Here is a 23,044-nt window from a genome sequence, read left to right on the forward strand (position 1 = left end):
TTAAAAATTTAAGAAGTTTAATTAATTTAAACAAATAATTTATACTTCCAGAGTATGACTAACGATGTTTAACATCTTAGAGCCATCTTTTAACATTATCTCAGTATAATTAGATGGAGATGGGCGAGTTGTTTCTCTTCTCACCGTGTATTTTCTTCTTCTTTTTTTATCAGAATATTTTCTTCTTTTCTTAACCCAAATACATGCACAAACTCCTTACTATGTACCAATAACAAGGGCATTCGCAGGCTCATACTGAATCGGTTGGATGGTTCGATTCGCTTGCTTCATTGGCTACCGGCTTTTGTGGTTTGGTTTGTGGGTTCGAGTCGAGGAATGCTGCTTTGGTCTTTACATTAGAATCTAATCCAACGGTTCCGCTCTCACGACATTTCATGTGTTTGAAAAACCCTCTTCTATTGGGAAGTGTTACCTTCCATGTGTTAAAAAAACATGTTCTAAATGTCTGTTCAGTGAAAGACGAGACGGTATACTGATTGGCTAATCAAATGAACCTATTGACTTTTGTATCTACTCTTTAGAAATCAATTATGTTCTATCGTGAGTTGAGCCACATAAACTGCTAAAGAAAGTCTAGTAAAATTTCATGCTTTCTCAAAACCGCCGATTTCATGCTTTTGCCAACTTTGTAGATTTGGCACATACTGGTAAGCACCGTCAGAGCAAGTGCAATGAAGGTCACAATATCCATTAGGATTGAAACTATGACTGATGTGGTGGAAAATCTGATAAATGCCGCGAAGGTTAAAGCTCCTTCATGGCCATTTCTCTTGACTAATGAGAGGTACCTCGAGATCAGTTCGTTTCAAGTTGACATTTAAGAAGGCGTTGAGGCACTCGTTATACAGGACCGACAACAGGTCATGGTGAACTCATGGCTAGTTATCCACGTAACTTACAAGTCAATAGATACTAGGAATTTCTGCGCCTTTAGTATCATTCAAAAACTGTTATTAGGAGAATGACATGAATCTCTTCATCTGAGGACTGGGTGTGGAACAATTCACGAATGACCAGCAACCTTCGACTGGCATCTTCCCTGGATTGTCCGCTTGCTTTCTGCTAGGCAGGAGGGGTCTCGGTTTCCTAAAGCTATTCTTCAGACTCCATGCCTCGGCCTTTGACTTAAAGCGCCCCCACCTTCCTCTCACATTGATCTGAGTTGAATTGCCACGTTAGGATTGTTTTTTCCTTCCTGATTATACATAATACAGATATGATTGGAACGTGCATCAGGGAAACCTTCTGAACTTATGCCATTTTTAATTGCTGTCTTTGTCTAACCAGCCAATACTCAAGTGCCAGAATTTAGCAACTTTTTTGTGGGCATAACACTGATGGAAAGTAGGGACATTCCTTATGAGAACATTTGCAGGGAGATTTTGCTTTGGGGGTTTAGGGTGATCAAAAGAGAATGTTTTTAACTGCGGATGAATGATGGTTTGTTCATCTAACGCTTTTAGTTCCTTGGAATGCCAAGAACCATGCAGTTCTAAATGTAAAATGAGCAACAACTGATTTGTTAAAGCAATCACTTCATGAGTAATTTCAAATACTAACCTGAGGGGCTTTTGATTCCATCTCAGGCACTGAACTATACGGACGTGGGTTATACAACAGAGTCTTCTCGATAGTAGCTTCGTCATCCAACCCGAAGTCCTTCAGCCGGTTCAGCTCTGGTAGTACCTCTGAACCGAGATCTGGCCTATCCCTTCTCCTCAGCTCACAGCATCTTAAGGCCATCTTTGCCAATGATAAGGCTTCTTCCACTGGCCAATCGTTTATGGCTGGATCGAGCACTTGAGGAAATGTTCCTCCCTCAATAGCATCTTCAACTTGCATCGCCAGCCCCATTGGAGGCCTCGCCGTAATAATCTGCAGCAGCATCACGCCAAAAGAATACACGTCTGATTTTACGCCAAGCATTCCTGTTTGTTGATACTCCGGGTCAATATAACAGAATGTTCCGGCTGCTGCCGTCATATGGTACTCGGTCACTTTATTGGCTATTGATGGCGGTACCAGCCGCGCCAAACCCACGTCGCTGATTTTGCTCACATAGTGGTGATCCAAGAGGATATTCGAGGGCTTGATATCACGGTGCACCAAGGGTTCTGGTTTTGTCTGGTGCAGGAAAAGAAGACCTGTAGCAATTTCGGCTGCAATCTTGAAACGGCTTCTCCAAGAAATCGGAGGAGTGTTGTTTTTGCAGAAGATTCGGTCTTCTAAGCTACCGTTGTCCATGTATTCGTACACAAGGCATCCATACTCGGGGCATGCACCCACAAGGAGAACCATGTTTGGATGTCTCATGCAGCTGAGTACCTCAACCTGTATTATTGGAGAGACCATGAAAGAGGAAAAGTAATTGTAAAGGTTTTTTGAGTTGATCATTGGGATGCAAACTTATCGAAATCCCAACATGTTTCTCGTGCTAAAGCCATTAAATATTCTTCATTATGGCCTCTTTTATCAAAGAAACGAGGTCTTGTTGCCCAACAAAGATTCATCTGTCTTTCGGGAGGTCTCTCCTATTATTTTTTGTGAAATTTATTAGATAAGCACTCCGTAGAGCAGGTGCATAGCTTTAAGTGAGAAGAGCTCATTCAATGAAAAGTAGCTTTAACTGAGAAACTACGAATCAGAGCAAGCCCTGTAGAACAAACTACACTCACCTCCTGTTGGAATTGTTGCAGTCCTTGGGAAACATCGGGTCTCAAGACTTTGATGGCCACAGGAGTGTGATCAAGGCAGGCTTTAAAAACAGGTCCGTATCCTCCTTCACCAATCTTAAGAGAATTCGAGAAGTAATCAGTGGCCTCTTCAATCTCTTCGATCGTGTACTTTCTGTACCAAACATTCTTCTGGGCCAAGGCATTTATTGCTCTCTTCCTCTTTCCTGACTCACCATTTGTTGTATCTTCCGCATTGTGTCCCTTTTTGGCCTCCACCAGCTGTTGCCGTTCTCTAATTTGGGTCACTTCCTTTGCCACTGATGTCTCCTGCTTCTCAACAGTTGGGGAAGTCCAAGCAACCTCCTTACGAAGCTTCGGTTCCGTAAACTTTATAACTTCTGCAGTCTTCATTCGCTGAAGCTCCTTAGCCTTCAAAAAGATGAGGAAAAAAAATCGGCTCTATCAAATTCGAAATGATGAACACGGTCATGATTCATTTTCTGTGATAGATTGATCATGATCCCTGAGCTATAGCATTACCTTTTCTTCTGCAGCAGACACTTCTTCGCATGCCATGTTGTAAGTAGATAAGGACTGCTTAAATTCAAGTTTTAGTTTTTCGATTTCTGCTTCCAGGCCACGCTGTCAAAAAACTCACAAAAATGAGAGCAGTCGTTTCATTTGGTTGTCTAAGAACGAACATTCTGAATATTTCTGTTTAATATCATCTTGAGCACAACACATTTAGTGGAATTCATTGGTACCCAATTTATATATTATGCTGTAAACTACACGCAACAAAAGTGACAACCCCCAAGCCTTTTCCTACCAAGTGGCTTTGGTTAGCATGGAGAACCAAAATAAAATAAATAGTTGAAAAGAAAATTTGACTTTTGTGATATGTTACATCTCTAGGACATCGAAAAGTGCAAGATGAACCAGACTCATCGAGTAGCATGAACTTCTTTATCCCTGTTTCATTTCAAGAAATGCATCCACTTTTTTACCACTTCCTTGAAGTTCTACACATAAACGAGTCCTGCAATGATCAAAAGATGTGCAAGACAATGCTGTGTATTGTACTCACAGAGGCATGTGAGGAGAAAGAACCCATGGAATTCTCTGGCACTGGGTATCCTTGTACATTATCAGAAGACGAAGGATAGCTTAATTGTCCGGAAAAATCGGTGGCATCTGATGAAGAACTTTGAATAGATAAATTCTCCATTACGTAAGCTTCCAATGGCCGTACCAAGGGTGACCTATTTTCCCTCCAGCTGTCGAAGTTCATCTGCCTAACATCAGTACTTTTCTCGGAGCTTGTACTATCAGAGCTCTGACTTCTCAAACTGCCAATGCTATATGTACTCCTGCGCAGCGAGAAGTCATCAATAATCGGTATGCAAATCAGGTCACCATATACTTTGGATTAAATTTGTCAAGCATAACATCGGAGGCATCTTCTTACTTGTATCTAGTACTATGATCTAATAAGTATAGCAGCAATCCCTGCATTTTGTTATCCCCTAAAAGATTCATATACATTATGATGATCTCCAATGAACACTGTTAAAACTTGTCAACAAGCTGTATTTGGGTATTTGCTTTTTGGGCGTTAGGGAGTTTTCTGAGGTGCTCCTTCAGTGAATGGTCACCCAAAAAGAAAGTCATGATGACAAAAGTAGATTTACCTGTTCATGTCAAAAGAGTCCGGAGTCTTTGGTTGGATGTTAGGTTGATTTCCAATAGGATAACTCTTTTTGGGATTATCTTTGATACAAGACGGTGTAGAAGGGAATATGTGACGCTTAGTTGCGGCTTTAACAGTTTGAAGTTTATCCTTGGATATAACATAAACAGAACAGGTTGGTGGTGCAGATTTCACCAAGCTAGATGGCACATCAGGAGTTTTGAATTTTCTGCACAAGATCAGATATACTAAAACTTGTTAGTTGTCATTAGGGGAGAACTATATAAAACACGCCATATACACATGCACTCTTGGGGGGTGGAGAGAGAGAGACCTTGTAAGCGCATTGCGACTGGAAGCACCAACCACAATGTTGCTGATGGAGTTATTAACTACATAATCAAGTAGTGCACTGGGAACATCAATGTCGGGGAGGATAATTTCCTTTGCTGCAATCTGAAATAACCATTTTCCTGGAAAATCAGATCCAAATAATTGAAACGCAAACCTTGGCGAGCCACTAAATAGCATCTTCACCTTAAGCTTTTGATTACTATTTTCATACTTTAAAGTGATCTTATGCAGGGGAAGTTCCTGACTTCCTAATCCATCTTGGGGAAGAAAAATATGTGAACTATAGTCATGCAGCTCGGTCGAGCCCAACTTACCCCTCTTCGAGCGCAGAATCCACGGTAGGGAAGGAAAAACTGCTGCAGCTCAGCTTCAGTTGGCATCCGACCTCCGCTAGGAACCATCTCGGCGTCACCTGCAACAGTTTATGCCTATATCAATCAGACATTGTTGGTGAAGCCACGTTGGTGCAATTGCCACGCATCATCATCACCGCCCAATTCATGTCCAAATGCAGTTGTTCATCAGGATTCAAATGCGGGACGATGTAATGCGACGTGGCCCGGTACCTAATGCGGTAAATTGACTCGAGAACAAATCTGGCTCACTTACACGGATCCCATAAAGCTTGTCGCGATAATTGTTCAATGAAAATACCAATACTCTTCAGATTAATAAGCTAGTCCGAATCTGATATATATCGCAGTACTCCTCGTTTGAGTTAATACAATCTCTTGGGCGTCTCAAATCACACCTCTCGTCCATCATGATGAAAACTCCGAACAAGCCGCATTACCAAACTAATCGAACAAAGTCCTTGTAAAGCTAATTAATTCATTAGAAGAAAACACGGTAGAGCTTGATATAAAAGAAGAACCTGCCTGAATAAAGGCCTTGGGTCCTGACGTGAAGGAGGATACACTCGGAGCTGCTCTTCCGGAGCAGATTCTCCACCGCCCACTTGACGGCGGATTGGCTGTTCTTGTCTCTGTCGATCGCGATCGCCGTCACGATGCCGCAGCCTGCTTCCTCTTCCGCCGCCGCCGCGGACAACCGCGAGTGAGAGAGCGCCATGCCCGAGTTCCCCCGATTCACTCACAAAAGCGATTCGTGACAGCGTGCTCGCGCACATTCGATCAAACTCTCGCCCTCTGCGACTCCCCCTCTGGATAGAGGACGAGGACGAGGACGAGGAAGGCGACGGAGGGGAGAGGAGCGGGATCGTCGAACGCTGCTCTTTCGTTCTCTCTCTCTCTCTGTGTGCTGAAGCTATAACGAGCGGGGAGGGCGTTGCAACCTTCTAACAGAAGTCCGAGGGAAAAACGGTTGCTTGGTCGTTCCGGCCGTTTGCCTATTTTGGAGTGGCTTGGCCGCTTCGCTTCCCCTCGTTCGCATGTACGCGCGCGCGCGCGCGCGCGAACAGAACGGTCACCTTCTTCGTCTTCTTCTTCTCCTCAAAGGATATGGTCCGAACGAACCATCGTTGAACGAGTCGAGCTATTTCCACGTCATCATTCCTTCCGGAATGAGTTTCCAGAGCGAGGCTCCGTCTCTGTGTTTTTTTCTTTTTCGAAGTTCAGTTACCGGAAAAGAAAAAAAAACACAATTTCAAAATATTTTGAATTTTTTTAGTTAATTGTGGATAAGAGTTTGTGTTATTTCAGGATTGTGATTAGTAAAATAGAATTTAAAATTTAGAAAGTACCAAACGCTTGGGGGACATGGTGCGGGCATTGGGGAAAAGAATCTGAAAAGTCCTAAACCTGTTGTATTTATATCAATTCAATCATAAATTTTTTAATCATGTCAATTTAATCCTGAACATTTTGTATTTGTGCAAATTGAGCCAATCTGGCTAATTTTGGCCGAAAATCACTGACGTCGACACTGGTCGACGCTGATATTGACAATTTTTAATATATTTTTTTCTCTTTTTCCTTTCATTTTGGTTGGCGAGGGCCGCAATGAGAGGGTTGCGGCCCTCGCTAGATCTAGGCGAGGGCCTCCTCGCTCACGACTGGTGAGGTTGCGATGGCCTCGCCTAGGGCCATCGCGATCTTGCTAGCTCTAGATGAGGCAACCCTCACCGGCCAAAATGAAAGGAAAACAAAAGAAAAGAAAAAAAAAACAAAAAACTTAAAAAATACTACTACAAAATATCCACGATAGTGCCGGCCGCGCAACATAAGACGGTGGGCATGCACATCGACGATTTCCAGTAAAAATTGGCATGATGGACTTAATTGTCATAAATGCAAAAGGTTTAGGATTAAATTGGTCCAATTTAAAAATTCAGGACTATATCGGTACCACTATCAAGGGCCTGTTTGGTTCAACTTTGAAAATGCTACTTGGGGGAATGCAAATACCTTTGAGTGAAAGCCCATTGGGCAAATGTAAATGGTGTTTGGTAAAAATATTTTGTAAAGCTACTTTGACCAAAATATAGTGTTTGGTGAATTTTTTTTTGCAAATGGACTTTGAGAATTATTTTATTTATTAAAAAAAAAACAAAACCTACCATCGCCGGATCCGGCCGCCGGCGGTCGCCCGAGGCCAGGCGACCCTCGCACGACCCAGGCGACGGCCGCCTGGAGACGGCGTCGCCCGGGCGGTCGCCCGACCCCAGGCGACCTCGCCGGCCGCTCTCCCTCGCCGGCCACCCTCGCCGGCCGCCCTCGCCGGTTGCCTGGTGAAGAACAGATTCAACCCAAAAAAAAAAAAAGGTAAACAATAGCATTCGTGGAATGCTGAAAGCCCAAGGCTGGTCCGGACCAGCCTTGGGCTTTCAGCCTTGGGCTTTCAGCCTTGAGAAGGCCAGCATTTGGCCAAAGAACTCTAAAAATGATTTGCCAAACACAAAATAATTCTTCCAAAGGGCTTTGGAGGCTCAAAGCTCCTTGGCAAAGCCCAACCAAACACCCCCAAGTACAAGCATAATAAATTTAGGACTTTGTTTACTTTGAGCATTGGGACAGACTTTTGTAAATGTTTTTTCGTATCTCTCTTCTTCTCCTCCTTTTGCGCTCTGTTCGAAATTTGACAGTTACGAAATTTCAGAAGCCCCACAACCTTTCAAATTATTATCGACGTTGACTTGATGGGCTGTGTAATTTAATCAATTTCGACAATGGTATGTTGGAGGATAAGGGCTAATAATACCCCGAAAAGCGAGGTATTATCTTCGCATTTCAATGCATTGTTTTACTAGCATCTTACTTTTGATTATATGGTTTTATGAAACTTTTGTAGCAGAGAAAAAACATTTCTGAAGAAAGATGTTTTGGGTTCATTTTTCCTCAACAGGAAAAGTAGATAGGTAGAAAGGGAAAATTATGCATGACCTTTTTCATGAATACTGTATTACACATTTATCTTCATTTCTTAATTCTTATGCAATGTGAGTAATTTTTCAAGGAAAAATGACACAAATGGTTCTAAACTTTGACCAAATATTTAATGTGATCCCTAAACTTTTATTTTGTTCATAATGATCCCTGAACTTTGGTTAATGTGCAGTGTAGTCTCTTGACTCTTGGTACATTTTCAAATTGATACCCGGACTATAATTTAGTCCCTAAACTTAAGTTAATGGAAGGACAGTATTAAATATCTTCTAGTTTATGACTAAATTGAATACGTATCAAGAGTGCAGGGACACATTTAACAAATTAAAAGTTAATGAATCATATTGCACATTAGGCCAAAGTTCATTGATCAATTATGTGATTGTCCCTAACTTTTATAATGATATCTAGGATTTCCTTGTTAAGTGTATGTGTGAGTAGAACTATGCACCTCCTAATTGTCAAGGTTAGTCCGCCATTGGTGTACTATATTAACACGAAAATGATTGCTATGTATGGTTATTTCCAAATCAATATTTTTTATGCAACCGTGCGTTTTCCCTAAACGCAAATACAGAAATTGAAAATCGATCAGCGAAAAGGGAAACTATATGATCACTGAGCATACTCATCCCCGACGAGGCAATCACCATAGAACTTTTAACACACGTGTTTTGAAACGTGAAAATGTGTTGCTTATCATCGTGGAGAATATGCATTTTAATCTTCTAACAGTTGGCAAATATCGATTCGAGGCGCTATGAAGTATCGAAAGCATTCATCGGTTCCGTTGAAATATAAAACCTCCGAACTTCAAAGGGTGTCTGCAAATTTTCCTGCTATAAATTTTCTCGAAACGGTGCTCAGAATGTACACTGAACCTTACCTTCTTTTTGTTTCGTCCTAAGAAAACATAAACGAGTAAAGAAAGATGGGATGTACTGCAAAACTCGCACTCACGTGCATGAACGAACTTTCGCAAGAGGAGGTAAGGAGACGTTTCTGGTGCTGCTCTGTTTTGCGGCCGTTTCTCTGTTCCTGCTTTTCTTTCTTGTTTTCTTGGGGAGTCCTGTCCAGAGAGACACGTGCCCCTCATCAAAGGGTATGAACTGCCAAGGACCCATGACCATGAGCGGGGGTTGTCTTCGTGGCAGCTTTTTCTTGGTCCAAGCGCATTGAATGATGTGAGATAATTTCATGGTATACGTGTCCCCAAAAAGCATGCATGAGGCAATTAAAAGCATATCAAGAGAATTTAAAAAAAAAAAAAAGAAGCAGGATAGAAAATTCAGGAAAATCTTTTCTAGGTATGAGGTTTCACTGATCACCTTTTCATGCTCTTTTTTTTTCTTTTTCTTTTTTTCTTTTTCTCCTTCAAGTCTTTTCTGTTTCTACAGCTGGTGAGCACGCTTCAATCACTGCTGATTTACGTTCTTGATCAGAAGGTTGGTTTTGGCTGAGAAGGTTGGTCTTTGCTATACAATAATACCCAGTTGATAGTTCATTATAGTATATGGGGAGTTTTGTCTGCTGATTTTCTGGGTTCTTGGTGTGTTTTCGGAAGAAGAAAATCGAGAAATCGATGAAGGAACATTTTTTTTTAACGTTGGCCTTGAAGGGTTACTTCAGATCGAGGAAATTCATGTTTTTTTTGTGGAAAAGGTTTCACTTTTTAAGGTTAACCTGTGATTCTTGTGTGCAATCTTCTTCTTTTTCAGGTTCTTTATCGTGACAATCCATTGCTTCCTCGTCCTGGGTTTGGATTTGGATAAGAGCCTGAATCAGGTTGTTGACACATCATGTTGTGTATTTAAGGTTTGGTGGTGGGTTAGGAATGGTTTTGTCCTTTCTGGGGCTGGAGGAAGAATCGGGAAGAACTTAATGGACTATATAAGGTCTTGACGGAATCTGGGAAACAAACTGCGAACTTCTTTAATTTTTCTTGAACTGAAGGCGTAGATCTGTTCTCAGTCGTCAGATCCGATTACCCTTTTGTTACACTCTTCAATTTCACCGCATGCCCATCTTTTTATCTTAATCTTGAATTCCCTTCCTGTTAGCTTCATCTCTTATTGGTTCGAGATTGGGAGTCAACGACACAAGGATGATATGGCGTTGCTCAGTCTTGGAACTTTTATGCCCATCTCCTTGTTGATTGATGGAAATTGAGGGGAGTTGAAGACAACCATTATTGGTACCGCAGAGAGCATATATAACAACATAAGAGTGAGGTGGTGCTGCTTGGTCTTGCAAACGTTTGTTGTGCCCATCTCCCTGTCAGGTGATAGAAATTGAGGGGAGTTGAAGATAGCCGTTAATAATACCAAAGAGAGCATCTATATGGAAGAAATGTCTCCAGCCGTTGCAGTAACTCTTAGTGTAGGTAATTCGATGCGCGATAACTCTGGAATTTCATCCTCTGCGGAAATTACGCGGCTCAAGCTCGTGACAAATGCAGCCAGCTTCCTTGCGAATCCTTCAAATCTGGTGTCCACTGAGTCTGTCTTCTGTTGCCATGTGGATACTTCTGATTCGAGTTATGTGAACAATTTGGCCACGGATATGGCACGCGATGATGGTGGTGGTGGAGCTAATGAGTTGGTGATGGTGACCGAGAATGGAGATAGTGTGGTCCCTAATGATAACTTGATGCAAGAAAACGACGAGGATGAGATTATGTCAGTCGGGGAAGACACCAGTTTGGTTATCGCCAATGAATTGTTAGTGACAGGCCGAGTGGTAATAAAAGCAGTAGAAAATGATCAAGTTCTGGCTGAGGCCATAATTTTGGGAAATTCCGAGGTTCCTGCGAGTGAACTGATAGCAGCAGTGAGTTCACAAGCTGAAGGCTCTGATATTTCAATTCTGAAGGCTGCTGCGATGGTTTCTCAGCTTCCAAAGGAGAAGAGTCTCGCCAAAGGAGGCATAAGGAGTGTTTTCGAGCTAGATTGTATACCTCTTTGGGGCTCAGTGTCTATATGTGGGAAAAGACCGGAGATGGAAGATGCTGTTACAACAGCGCCACAGTTCATGAAAATTCCTATCAAAATGCTTGTTGGGGAACACATAATTGATGGGATTAGCCAAAGTTTAACCCATGTAACCAGTCACTTCTTTGGTGTTTACGATGGCCATGGAGGTTCTCGGGTACATCCTCTATATTCTTGAAATTTATTTAGCTGTCTTTTCTATAGTAACTAGTTGAACCTTCCTGGAGACATTTTTTCTTTCAGCTCTCAAGTTTGGATTATTTCGACTCCTGCTTTGGTTCTACATTCTGAGAATTAATTCGTGTAAACGTTTGTGTGTCTTGCTCGTGACTTATCACCAATAACTTGTTTTGTTGAGATTTCTGTTTTAAGTATCAATTAGCATTGTTGGAAAATTTGTAAGGCAGGTTGCTGAGTATTGTTGTGAGCGGATCCACCCGGCTTTGGCTGAAGAAATTGGACAGGTCAAACATAACATAGGAAATGGGAGTGTTGGGGAAGCTAGGCAAGCAATGTGGGAAAGAGCCTTCACTAATTGCTTTCAAAGAGTTGATGATGAGATAGGAGGAAAAGTAAGCAGAGGCATCACCTCTGATCATGGAGATGCTTCAGCTGCTAGTTTCGAGCCGGTTGCCCCAGAAACGGTTGGTTCAACGGCTGTTGTTGCTTTGGTATGCTCTTCCCACATTATAGTCGCAAATTGTGGTGATTCAAGAGCAGTCCTCTTGCGTGGCAAAGAAGCCATGCCCTTGTCAGTGGATCACAAGGTAAGCCAACTTTCTGGCTTTTCATGCCTAAAAGTTAGAGAAACACAGTTTATTGCAGGAGATAATATTTTCTTTTTTTTGGTGGCTGCTACTTCTCCAGCCAGATACAGAAAAGGAGTATGCTCGAATTGATGCAGCTGGGGGCAAGGTCATACAGTGGAAGGGCTACCGTGTTTTTGGTGTTCTTGCAATGTCAAGGTCAATTGGTAGGTATCTTGTGCAATTACTTGTTCTCATATTTATTTTATACCATCAAATATTTACCTTTTTTGCGGGGTAATATGGTTCTTCCGCTGAAAGTCATGTCATTCAATTCAAGTACCCTTTGAGCTGATATATGTTTGGCTTATGGCTATCTGTGTTTCCTTTTCCAATTTTCTGTGTTTCCAACATAGCAGATTAAGCTACTTCATGAGGGGATATGGTTTTAGTAGCTGATCTGTCAATGATCTTGTAGGTGGCTGCCCTAGATTTACTCTGGATACGTTTGATTAAGTTTTTTTCGCTTCAAAACCATATCTGCTCAAACTTAAGTAGTACATTTCCCTCGTCTCATTGCACTTATTTGATTTGGACCTTCCACAGGCGATAGGTACTTGAAACCCTGGATAATCCCTGAACCTGAGGTGATGTTTGTCCCTCGAGCTCGGGACGACGAGTGCCTTATCCTAGCAAGTGATGGGTTGTGGGACGTGATGACCAATGAGGAAGCATGCGAGGTGGCGCGGAGGCGGATTTTGCTGTGGCACAAGAAGAATGGGATTCCTTCATCGCCCTTGGACAGGGGCAAAGGGATTGACCCTGCAGCACAAGCCGCCGCTGAATACCTCTCTATGCTGGCGCTTGAGAAGGGAAGTAAGGACAACATCTCGGTGATCGTGGTTGACTTGAAGGCTCAGAGGAAGTTCAAGAGCAAGTCGTGATGGAGACACATTCAGCCACCGGCGCCAGCCATCCAAGGCAGAGTAACTAATACAAATATTAGAGTCCAAAGTGATTGTAAGGGGACATAAACTTTGGTCCATCCATTTTTCTCGTGGGCTTAAATGTTTGTGCGAGATAAGAAAAGTAGAGTGTTATTATACAAAGGTAGTAGCAGCAAGCGCAACTCCAACGCCATCACTGTGTGGACATGTGGAGACCTGTTTTCAGCAACAGTTCGCCTGCTGTTGTGTAACCGCTGATGAAGTGGAAGTTCATTACCTTTTAGTGCATATACTAAACTCCGTGGAGATCTCTTTCTGATGGTCTGCCTTGACCAGTAGGATTCTCTATCACACGTAATGAAACTCAATTATCGGTGGGATGCTGAATGCTAGAAGAGAAGATACATAAACCATGTCAACTGAAACTCACTGCAAACGATTGCAAACCTTGATTGGAAGCGCCTTCCTCTTAACGTACCGTTGCAAGGACAAGAAATTCCATTCGTCTGCCTTCGGCACCTCTTTCTCAACTCCGGGAACTTATGAGGCACAAGAAGCTTGGCATAAACACTGTTTTACTCTCGTGACAACTTGGAATCGTGACATTTGAAATGCGGTCTTGTGGTAACTGCACTCATCCACAGATCCTTGGCATATCAGTCCGGAAATCATCCAAGTGAGCGTCTGCTAAGACGTAGCTGATCAGAAGATCAATTTTCTCAGATGACAGCCACTTCGATCCGGTATCAGAGAACATTCTGACGCGGTATGCCTGGGGTCCTGTGGTTCTTTGCAGTGGAAGCACCAGCCGCAGAATGTATGTTCAGAACAAATTGAGGATTAGCATCTCCTGCCAGTCAAAATTTGCTCACTTACACAGTAATCAATTTAAGATGTTTAGTCCTCTTCAGATAAGCAAATGCTAATCAATCAGATAAATGACCAAAGAAAACAAGTACAAACATAAGACACAGACTATGGCCACAGCAGTCTTGAACTGAACATTTTAAAGTTACAGCAGGCGGAAACTACTCGATTAAGAATGTTTGCTTTAGTCACCTAACATTCCTCCACTGAACTCGCATTGCTTTTCATTTTGGAGTTCAGACCATTCAGATCGAGGTCCAGCAATAAATGTTGATGAATTAGCTAGCATAAAATCATAGAAGGAAAATGAATTGATTAGATGCCAAAGTATATAGGCACTGCCTACTGGCGAGAGAGTGTAATTGTGACACCTCAAGTCTTTGTCAAACAAGAGAAGTCTTGTGAAGTAATTTATAAGTAAGACCGATCTCAAAATGGTAACTATCTCGAGTACTCCTCTCAATAGCTTAGCCAATATGGATAGGTCGTGTGATTATAAATACAGTCAATGTAAAGTCCCCTCTAGTAAGTGTGGTCTAAGGGAAAACTAGGCCCGAAACCGATCTAACAAAAGTGAGGATTGATCTTCAAGGCAAGAGGGCTCGGATAAGTTATGGTCCTCGGTAGATCTCTAGGATAGCGATGGGGGCATCGCGATATGCCAACACCAATGAGGACGTCAAGGACTGCCCGATCAACCTACTGGAAAACCTGCACAATTTGGAAGAGCTCACAGTCGAGGACTCCCCAGTCATCTTGAGCTTTAGTGAGCTGCAAAGATTCTTCTAGGTACGAGGATGCTCACTTTCTCCCGGAGTTGAAGAGGATAGCCCTTATCTCGTTACCCAAACTGGTTAGCATAGCGAGTGGCCTACACATTGGCCTGAAACTGGAGAATGTAATTATATGCGATTGCCCAAATCTCAAGAGTCCACCAACTAAGGATAAGGCTCCTAATGACAGTTTTTTTCAAGACACTGAGGAGGATGAGGTCATGTCAGAATCCAGCAAGGAGGTACTGGGAGATAGAAAGTTCTGATTGAGAGAGTCCCGTTCAGCTCCCGGGAATCATGCTAAAGGAGAAAAGGGGAGAGTGTTTTAGAACTAGATTGGCAAACATTAATTGCTCAGATTAGGGCAAAGATCAAATATGATACGTCAACTGGTCCTACGCATTGATATGTCGTGCAGCAGTGTTCTCTTACACCAACAAACATAAACCAAACTGATTCCCTTCCTGTACTGTGCATGTGCCACTCCTTTTTCTTTTCCTTTTAGTGCTTCAGGAAGCTACATGCTTTTGAAGCATCAAAAGACAGATGACAGCTTCGTGAGAGAGAGGTGCGCCATCGTTTTCTCTTCAAAATATGGGATCGACCAAGTTTCCGTGCTTGTTTTCATGTCCAAATAAAAAAGAATATACACATTTTTTAAAAACTTTCCACCAGCCAAACAGCCTCCGCGCTTGCCTTTTCAAAAGCGGCTAGCTGAAGATTCTGTTAGAACCATTGCTCGGCTTTGTACTGACGAATGTCCTGAGTTTGTTTGAGTTCTGTATGATGGATGTTAGACTTATGAATTTTGTGTTTTCCTTGCTCATGGCTTGTAGCAAAACTTATATCTTGATTAAGATTTCACATATTCCAAATTAATAAGCATATCTGTCATCGGTCGGCTGCTAACTACTACCGGGAGCAGATCCATGTGGCTTTGGCCAAAGGAATGGGACAGGTCAAGGATGAAAGTGTTGGGACGCTGGGCAAGCATTGTGGGAAAGAACCTTCATCAATAATTGCTTTCGAAGAGTTGACGATGAGATCCGAGCAAAAGCAAATACAAGCGTCATTCGTGATGATGGAAATGCTTCAGCTGCTAGTCTTGAGCCTGTTGCCCTGGCAACAGCTTGTTCTACTGCTGTTGCTGCTAGCTTCTCTTTGCTCTTCCCACATACAAAGCTGTTGCTGAATGATTGGCAGGATTCCATACTTCACCTTACAAAACAGGTCAGAGAAAGGGCAAGAATTGACTATAATTTGCTAGAAACTAAAATCGCATCGTCTCCAATCCTCTTGGCCTCGAATCTGGGAATGAATTCCGCGTGACAGTAGCAAGTCAATGGAACGTGAGTCTTCAAAATTCAAATCAAAATTGATTAAGATGCATATCACGAGCAAATTAATTGACCAGATATACCGTTGAAATTTTCACCCGATATACTCTCTCCTCATATGCGACCAATAGTAGTATCTGTTCTCACACTAAGAAGAGAGTACACAAGCGTCCGCGTGAGTTGCTTCGTTGAGGCGTCAGTGCACACTATGACGAGAACAAAATTCGTAGTTAACTAACCTTCAGATAGATGCAAAGGAGCCAAAACCATATCAAAAGAATGGTGCTTGCAACAAAATTGCTTCCAATGCAGGCGTTCTCACATTTTCAAAGTACATCATGCAAACTTGATTAAGCAGACTCGCTGTGGAGTCGCTTCCGATGAAGCATAAACATGTTCCATCACCATAGGATGCTGAAAGCTAAAAGAAAGAGATACAAACTGAAACTGCCGCCAAGAATTCCACTTCTTGATGGGAAGCGGCTCTCTTAACAAACTGTTGCAAGGACAAGAAAGTCCATTCATCTATCTACCTTCGGCGCCTCCTTCTCAACTCCGGGAACTTAAGAGGCACGGGAAGCTTGGCATACAACACGTTATTCTCTCGCGAAAACTTGCATCCTAAATGCTCGAAATGCTGTCTTATGGTTACTAAACTCATCCTCAGATCCTTGGAGACATCTGTTGGGTCTGTCCGGAAATCATCCGCAATCAAAGTGAGCACTAAGACATAGCTGATTAGAAGATCGATTTTCTCAGAAGGTAGCCATTTAGATTCAGTGTTGGAGAACATGGTCGAGAATTTCTGACGCAATATGCTAGGGGTCTTGTGGTTCTTCGCAGAGGACGCACCGTCAGCGGAATGCTGATCTTTGAACTTAATAAGGTGGTTGATATACGAGAATATGCAACCAAGCGTTTCCTTCTCCATCTCATCCTGCAGGTGTCGTGAAACATTCAAAAGCTATATATAATTGAAAAAGGAAAGAAACTTGAGAGATAAAAGAAAGTCTGAGAATTCAAGAATGCATGTTCAATTAACAAATTGAGGATTAGAATCTCCTGCCAGTCAGAGTTGCTCACATAGTTATGCAATTCCAAGATGTTACAAGCAAATTCTATTTAATCAGACATTGACCAAAGAAAACCATTACAAACATTAAACAAAGAATTTCGCCACAGCAATCTTAAAGTGAACATATAAAAGCTACAGCAGGTAGAAAATGCTTTATGAATTTGCTTGCCAGAGTCAATTAACAGACACTTCCTCCACTGCCTGCAGCTGTATTTTTCTATTTTCGTTAACTCAGATTAAATCCAATCATTAAAGAAAAACAAATTGACTTCACGCAGATTTAGAAGTATATATGCACTAAATTAACTTTGCAACACCATTTACTCGGACTAAGAAATAGGTATCCCTTCATTGCAATTGCAATTGCAACTGCAAGTTTCCTTTTCATTTTAATGACATTGTGTCTGACAAAATGATTGTGATGCATTAGGTAGGCATGCACTGTCATATGGAAAAATCAAAATGTAGAAATACAACTTATAGATGGCTATTATAGAAGGAAAATCATTGGTTTTTTGTACGAGGAAGCCATCAGCATGATTTTGTCTCACAACCAAATGGAGCATTGTAATCTTCCCAGTTTGGTCAATACCTAATATAACTATTTTCCACAAGAACCGATGGGAAATAATATCAATTATAGAAATACTCGTGAAAAAATGCAAAGGCAATCACCTGTGTCTCCCCCAGTTTATGGATCCTATTGCAAACAAACGTTGGGTAAGCATCAGGTGATACTTTCTCTCCTGCTTCAAGAAGTTGAAGAATATCCTTGATGTAATCCCACTCTCCTTTGAGAATAATTTTCTCTATGGGATAGGCATCCTTTGGAACAGTGGCAGATGAGTTGTAAGGGGGTATATTGTGAGCAGGATGCGAATCCGTACTTTCATGATCTTCCTTGTACATGGCGACTTCCTTAATCTTCCTATCCAAATCCTCTTGGGAGTTGGGATCATCTTCTTGCCTAAGAGATTGCATTTTTTTATCCTACACTCATAAAAAAAACTTTTCACGTTGCATATACTTCCACAAAGGTCCAAGCAACTACTATCAACCATGAGATTCTCCAAATTCCCACTACAGGGCTACTCAAACTTTATCTTCCTCCACAATTTGGCTCAGCCCATGGCTTCACTGTACTTACGAATGATAAATGCAACAGACAAAAGGCAATCACACAAAATGGCATTATAAACTTGTAATTTCCAAGGCTCCGATGGATTAACAGTATGCAGCAAAACTTTATGAATGAACACATACCCACGCACACGAACACATTCGCAAGCATAAGGATGTGAAAATGCACAAGCGCACATAGAAAGACGCACAAACAGGCACATGTGAGCATGGACAGAGAGACATAAAGCATGCGCACATGCTTAGTTTGTGCAAGACATGCCGATTAACTCCTACGCGGATGCACACATGCCTAAGCATAAACCGTTACAAATAAGCAATCCCGCAAAAATATCGACTTTTAACTATGAATGCTCAGAGGAACAAATGAAAGCCCTTTATCTTTCACGAACAAAGAGCTTCCAGATAACATCAGCATGACCCAATCTTAATGGAAAGAAGCTCAGCAAAATTATCTTCCACAATCAATAGCACAACGCATAACATGATCCAATGCCCAGGTTAATATGGATCATACCTGTGTTACCGACCGCTTAGTTCCGAAGAGTAAATTAAGTTCTCTAACTTTATCAGCCTTCTCTTTTGCTGAAAGCTCTCCCCTAACCAACTCAGAGTGCTCTTCGTCAGCAATATCTGATCCCACTCTTGGTTCCAATCTGAATATCTGCAGCAGTAACACATAAAATTTGAAGGACGTAAATCACAATAGGCAATATCAGAAGCAACATGTAAAGGAGTGCTAGATGAGTATCTTTAAGTACAAATGGTGTTCTGTGACCATGTGAGCTGTTAAATCTCCAAGCGACTCTACCTCTGACATGCTTAGATCAAAGTTATTGATACGTTAAACAAATTTCCTGAGAAGCAACGTTGGTTTGTAACACAGTAAAGTAACTGCAAGGAAATATTTCCCTCATTTTCCAATGTTTTGCAACATAACAGATGCAAACTGAAAATGTACTCTCGATAAAATTGAAAACGACAGCCGATCGGCAACCGCCATCACCACCATTTAGCCACATCCATTGTGCGTCAAACTGTTCATCTTGTAATCATCTCTGGCTTGATTGATAGCTGACTCAGTGGCGCTGACACGCTACAAAACTGGTCGGCATTGTTTCTCCACTGCCACCATTCAGTCTACTCAGCTGAACCTTGGGCAACGAGAACCACCCTCCAAAGTTCCAACTTTTCTTTACAAGAGAAACCCATCTTGCTCTGGGCCAAACAGAGCGAAACGTTTCTCTAACCTGTTTTCTAGATGAAAAAGACCGCTTACGATTTTTCCCATCTGTTTGAAACAAATTGACCTCAAATTGCTTCCAGTAAGCATAACTTCTACTCCATATCCCTTTCTAACCAACCGAACCATATCGACAAACAATGGCACCGGACCGAATCGCATCAACAAAACAAGAAACGAATACCCACAACGCAAAAACCCTAAAAAGATTCTTCAGCACACACCTTATCACGGGCTATAGGGACGATCTTGAGCGTCCGTGACTCCTTATCGAGCACGCCGAGGCGGTAAGAGCAGTACTCCGTCGACGTGCGCTCGCCGCTGACGCTGGAGCCGACGAAGGCGACGTCGGACTCCGGCGGCCTGACGACGAGCTGGAGCCTCTTGGACCACTTGCTGCTGCTGTGGCGGTAGACCGTAACGCCGGGCTCCGCGGAGCCGCCGCCGCCGCCGCCGCCGCGGGAGGAAGGGTCGAAGCCGGAGGGGAAGTAGGCGACGAGGGGAGCGATCTTGTCGGGGTTGTCGGGGACGACATGGATGGTGGCGTTGAGCTTCTCCCTCGGCCGCTTCTTGGGCTTGGCGGGTGAAGCTCCGGCGCCGTCCATGGGCGGAGGCGAGCGAAACCAGGTCGAGGAGAGAATGAATTGCTCTTTCGCTTTCGCTAACTCGCCTTGATATTTTAGGGGCTCAAATGGTATGGGCTTATTATGGGCTGTCCATTGGGCCTAAACAACGCAAATTTGGAACCAAGCAGCCCAACTGCACTTATCGAGATCGAGTGGATCTCGCCTCGTGCACTTCCTTAAAATCATGGGAAAATACACCAAAAACTCAAAACTATATCACTTATGACAAATTTACCTTAAACTTTTTTTTGTGATATAAAAAATCTCAAACTATGCCACTTGTGACAGATTTATCCTGAACTTTTTTTTGTGACGCGAAAAACCCAAAACTATGCCTCTTGTGACACATTTACCCCACAATACTTTGATCCATGGGCATTTTCGTCTTTTTTCTTTTTCTGTTTTTTTTTTCCTTTTCTTTTTCTTTTCTTCTCTCTTCCCTCCATCGTGGCCAGCTGCCCTCGCCTGCATTGGGCGACCCTCGCCGGATCTGGCGAGGGCGACTTCGCCTGACTCAAGCGAGGGCTGCCCTTTCCCGACGCCAGCGAGGGTCTCCCTCGCCAGATCCGGCGAGGGCAGCCCTCGCCTGAGTCGGGCGAAGTCTCCCTCGCCAAATCCGGCAAGAGTCGCTATCGTCTGGGCGGGCGAGGGCAACCCTTGCTCCACGCCGGCAAGGGTCGCCCTCGCCGAATCTGGCATCGGGCGAGGGCAGCCCTCGCTAGCTTCCCTCCGCCGGTGACGGCAAAGGGAAGAGAGAAGAAAAGAAAAAAAAGGAAAAAAACAGAAAAAGGAAAAAGACGAACAGATTCACGAGACCCGGTTTTTCTTTACCATCGACGGCGCAAGGAACCAACCTCTCGCCGCACACACATTGCTCTCGGCTGCGCGTTCTCTCGCTCTTTTCGTCGGTCATATTAAGTCGTTTCGCTCTTATTATACGGCGATCAATTCAATTCTAAACCTTTCGATTGTACCAATTTAACCATAAACCTTTTGACGATTTGCTAATGTTGTCTTTTTGATCAAATCTAGCCGGCATCGCTGACATGGACATAAACTGTCCTATGTGGCATGGCCGAGCTGACATGGACAATTTTTTTTGTTTTCTTTTTTTCCTTCTGCATTATTTTCTCTTTTTTTTTTACTTTTTCTAGCAAGGTCGCCAGCTACCCCGTGTCGGCCTAGAGTTAAAAATAATAATAATAATAAAATATTCATAAAAATTTTAAACAATAAAAAATTTGTAAAATTTGTCCACGTCAGCGATTGCGAACCAAGATCGGAATAACCGTATTGACAAATCGATAAAAAGATTTGTGATTAAATTGACGCAATTGAAAGAATTAAGACTGAATTGGAGAAGCAGAGCTTCATTTTTGTTTCTTCGTTTATTTTTGGGGCCATAATCTCTGCATTGTGGCCGCGAGTGACAAGCGGCCATGGCTCCAGATCTAACCAAACTTCCAGATCGAGCCGTCCCGTCCGGCGTTGCTCGATGCCAACGACGACCATGGACATGGATGAGCGTCGTCCATGGCTGGCCGCGAGCGTCGTCCATGGTGGATGGGAAAGATGGATACCCAAGGGGGTCAATAGCATGCCCGAACGACGCCGACAACGGCCATGGATGAGCGTCGGTGTGCTCGTGAGCGGTCGTCAATGGTTGGCTGGTGACACTGCAATTCAAGCGCGAGTGCTGTCCATGGTCTCGAAACGCAAAAAGAAACAGAAGAAAACAGTGAAAGAAGAAAGAGAGTAACAAAGGAGAGAGAAGATCTGAAAGTGGAGTAACGGGGGACTACAAAATCTGACCGGTAGGCCCTGTCCACCACGTGTCATCAGCCGAATGGTGTGTTGTATAGCTTACCTGGAGTGTTCAACTCACCTAATATTTTCTCGTTATGGTGAAGCGTTGTAACTAAGTAGCCTTGTTTAAGCTTATCCAAAAGTGTCATTCAAGCACATGAGGCTCGTCGGGCGAGCTTGGAAGGGCTCATGAGCTATCGGGTCCATGATCAGGTCATATTGACACTTATCTCTTTATTTTTTGGGATGATAAAAGCAATTTTATGAAAATTTATTTACAAGGTAAAAAAATATCCAAGTCTAGTCTTTGTTTAAGTCAAACCTGGAAAGGCCTAAGCTATGCACATGGTTTACTACGATTATTTGGACACTCAGACAGTGGTTAAAACAGAGCAAGATGTCACAGGCCTATTGTTTGGGATCGAAACCGTGCGGCAGCTTAGGTTTTCTTGGATCGGTGGAACGCTAACGTAAGCTTTTTCCCAAGGATTGATCACTTGCCCACATGAATCGTAGAGAGAGAAAGTATTTAGAGAGAAAAGCTCTGGGAGAGAATATTTTCTATTGTTCAAGTGTTTAGATGCATACAAATGAAGGGAGGGTACTCCTATTTGTACAAGAGTCCCTCTCATTACAATTGTTGATTGCATTTCGATCTAACGGAAAAGATTGCATCTCCCCATCTATCAACTACCGGCATTTATGTCGAGAATACTCTAAAACTCGGTACATTTACTATATGGCTCGCCCCTGAGAATATTCTAGAAGACTCCAGAAACCCTAAGCGTCTTGGTCGGTCTTCTTGGATCGAACACAATCCTTTGTTCACGGGAAACCTCAAGATCATGACAAAGACATGAGTCGCCTTTTGTTTCGCTGTCATTCTTCAAGTGATCGCGAACTCGGGATCATGCCACGTCCACTGCTACACTACACGAGTTTCAACAGAAGTTGATTACATATCTATTAATCTTATACATCACTATCATCATCATCATCATCATCATCATCATTATAAGTATAAGTGCACCGGAATTACTAAAATTTGTTACGAAAGTATAATCGAGTCTTAAAACTTACAAAAAGTGCAATCAAGTACCGAAATTTGTGAAATTAGTACAATCAAGTCATTTCGTTAACTCCATCCAATTTAACTAATGAATATGATGACGTGGCTTTATATATTATTAAATTCTCTTTCCTACGGTGATTTTTCTTAGTTAATTTTTTTAATCGGGCAAATCACTGAGAGACAATTTGGGATGGAAGAAAAGGCATGGAATTTGGGAAAGGCAACGAATGTATTCTTACGCTTTGAACGCGGAGAATTCCAAAAAAAAAATTAAAAAGAATGGTGAGCTTTGCTGGAGATGGTGGACTCCATTTTCAAGTGGCACCATTCTCCACCCG

The 23,044-nt window shown here is 42.6% G+C and overlaps 3 protein-coding genes across 4 annotated transcripts; 1 reads left to right on the plus strand and 2 right to left on the minus strand.

Annotated features, from left to right (window-relative positions):
- Nucleotides 1-747: 747 nt before the first annotated feature.
- Nucleotides 748-5,227, minus strand: LOC115693380 (U-box domain-containing protein 52-like). Of its 2 annotated transcripts, none has more exons than XM_030620359.2 (8): nucleotides 5,055-5,227; nucleotides 4,721-4,842; nucleotides 4,388-4,615; nucleotides 3,784-4,066; nucleotides 3,237-3,338; nucleotides 2,697-3,125; nucleotides 1,582-2,352; nucleotides 748-1,178 (listed from the first exon to the last, which is right to left on the minus strand). In XM_030620359.2, exons 1-8 carry the CDS (start codon nucleotides 5,139-5,141, stop codon nucleotides 975-977), a joined length of 2,226 nt encoding a protein of 741 aa, XP_030476219.2. In that variant the 5' UTR covers nucleotides 5,142-5,227; the 3' UTR covers nucleotides 748-974. The 2 variants fall into 2 exon arrangements, with proteins under 2 accessions (XP_030476219.2, XP_056167211.1); XM_056311236.1 differs by having other exon boundaries at nucleotides 935-1,216.
- A 4,336-nt stretch (nucleotides 5,228-9,563) lies between these two features.
- On the plus strand, nucleotides 9,564-13,055 carry LOC115693379 (protein phosphatase 2C 16-like). Its single transcript, XM_030620358.2, is given in 5 exon segments — nucleotides 9,564-11,231; nucleotides 11,482-11,841; nucleotides 11,942-12,047; nucleotides 12,427-12,756; nucleotides 12,759-13,055. Coding segments are annotated over 5 exon segments (1,659 nt in total). The 5' UTR covers nucleotides 9,564-10,424; the 3' UTR covers nucleotides 12,815-13,055.
- Nucleotides 13,056-16,013: 2,958 nt separating this feature from the next.
- LOC115693393 (DNA-directed RNA polymerase I subunit rpa49) lies at nucleotides 16,014-19,864 on the minus strand. The gene is made up of 4 exons (XM_030620377.2): nucleotides 19,427-19,864; nucleotides 18,477-18,623; nucleotides 17,495-17,809; nucleotides 16,014-16,681 (listed from the first exon to the last, which is right to left on the minus strand). Exons 1-4 carry the CDS (start codon nucleotides 19,805-19,807, stop codon nucleotides 16,274-16,276), a joined length of 1,251 nt encoding a protein of 416 aa, XP_030476237.1. The 5' UTR covers nucleotides 19,808-19,864; the 3' UTR covers nucleotides 16,014-16,273.
- Nucleotides 19,865-23,044: the final 3,180 nt, after the last annotated feature.

This window comes from Syzygium oleosum, unplaced genomic scaffold (genome assembly GCF_021117445.2).
Source record: "Syzygium oleosum isolate NSW1041296 unplaced genomic scaffold, Sole_v2.1 Sole_v2.05, whole genome shotgun sequence".
In the NCBI taxonomy this organism is placed as follows: domain Eukaryota; kingdom Viridiplantae; phylum Streptophyta; class Magnoliopsida; order Myrtales; family Myrtaceae; genus Syzygium; species Syzygium oleosum.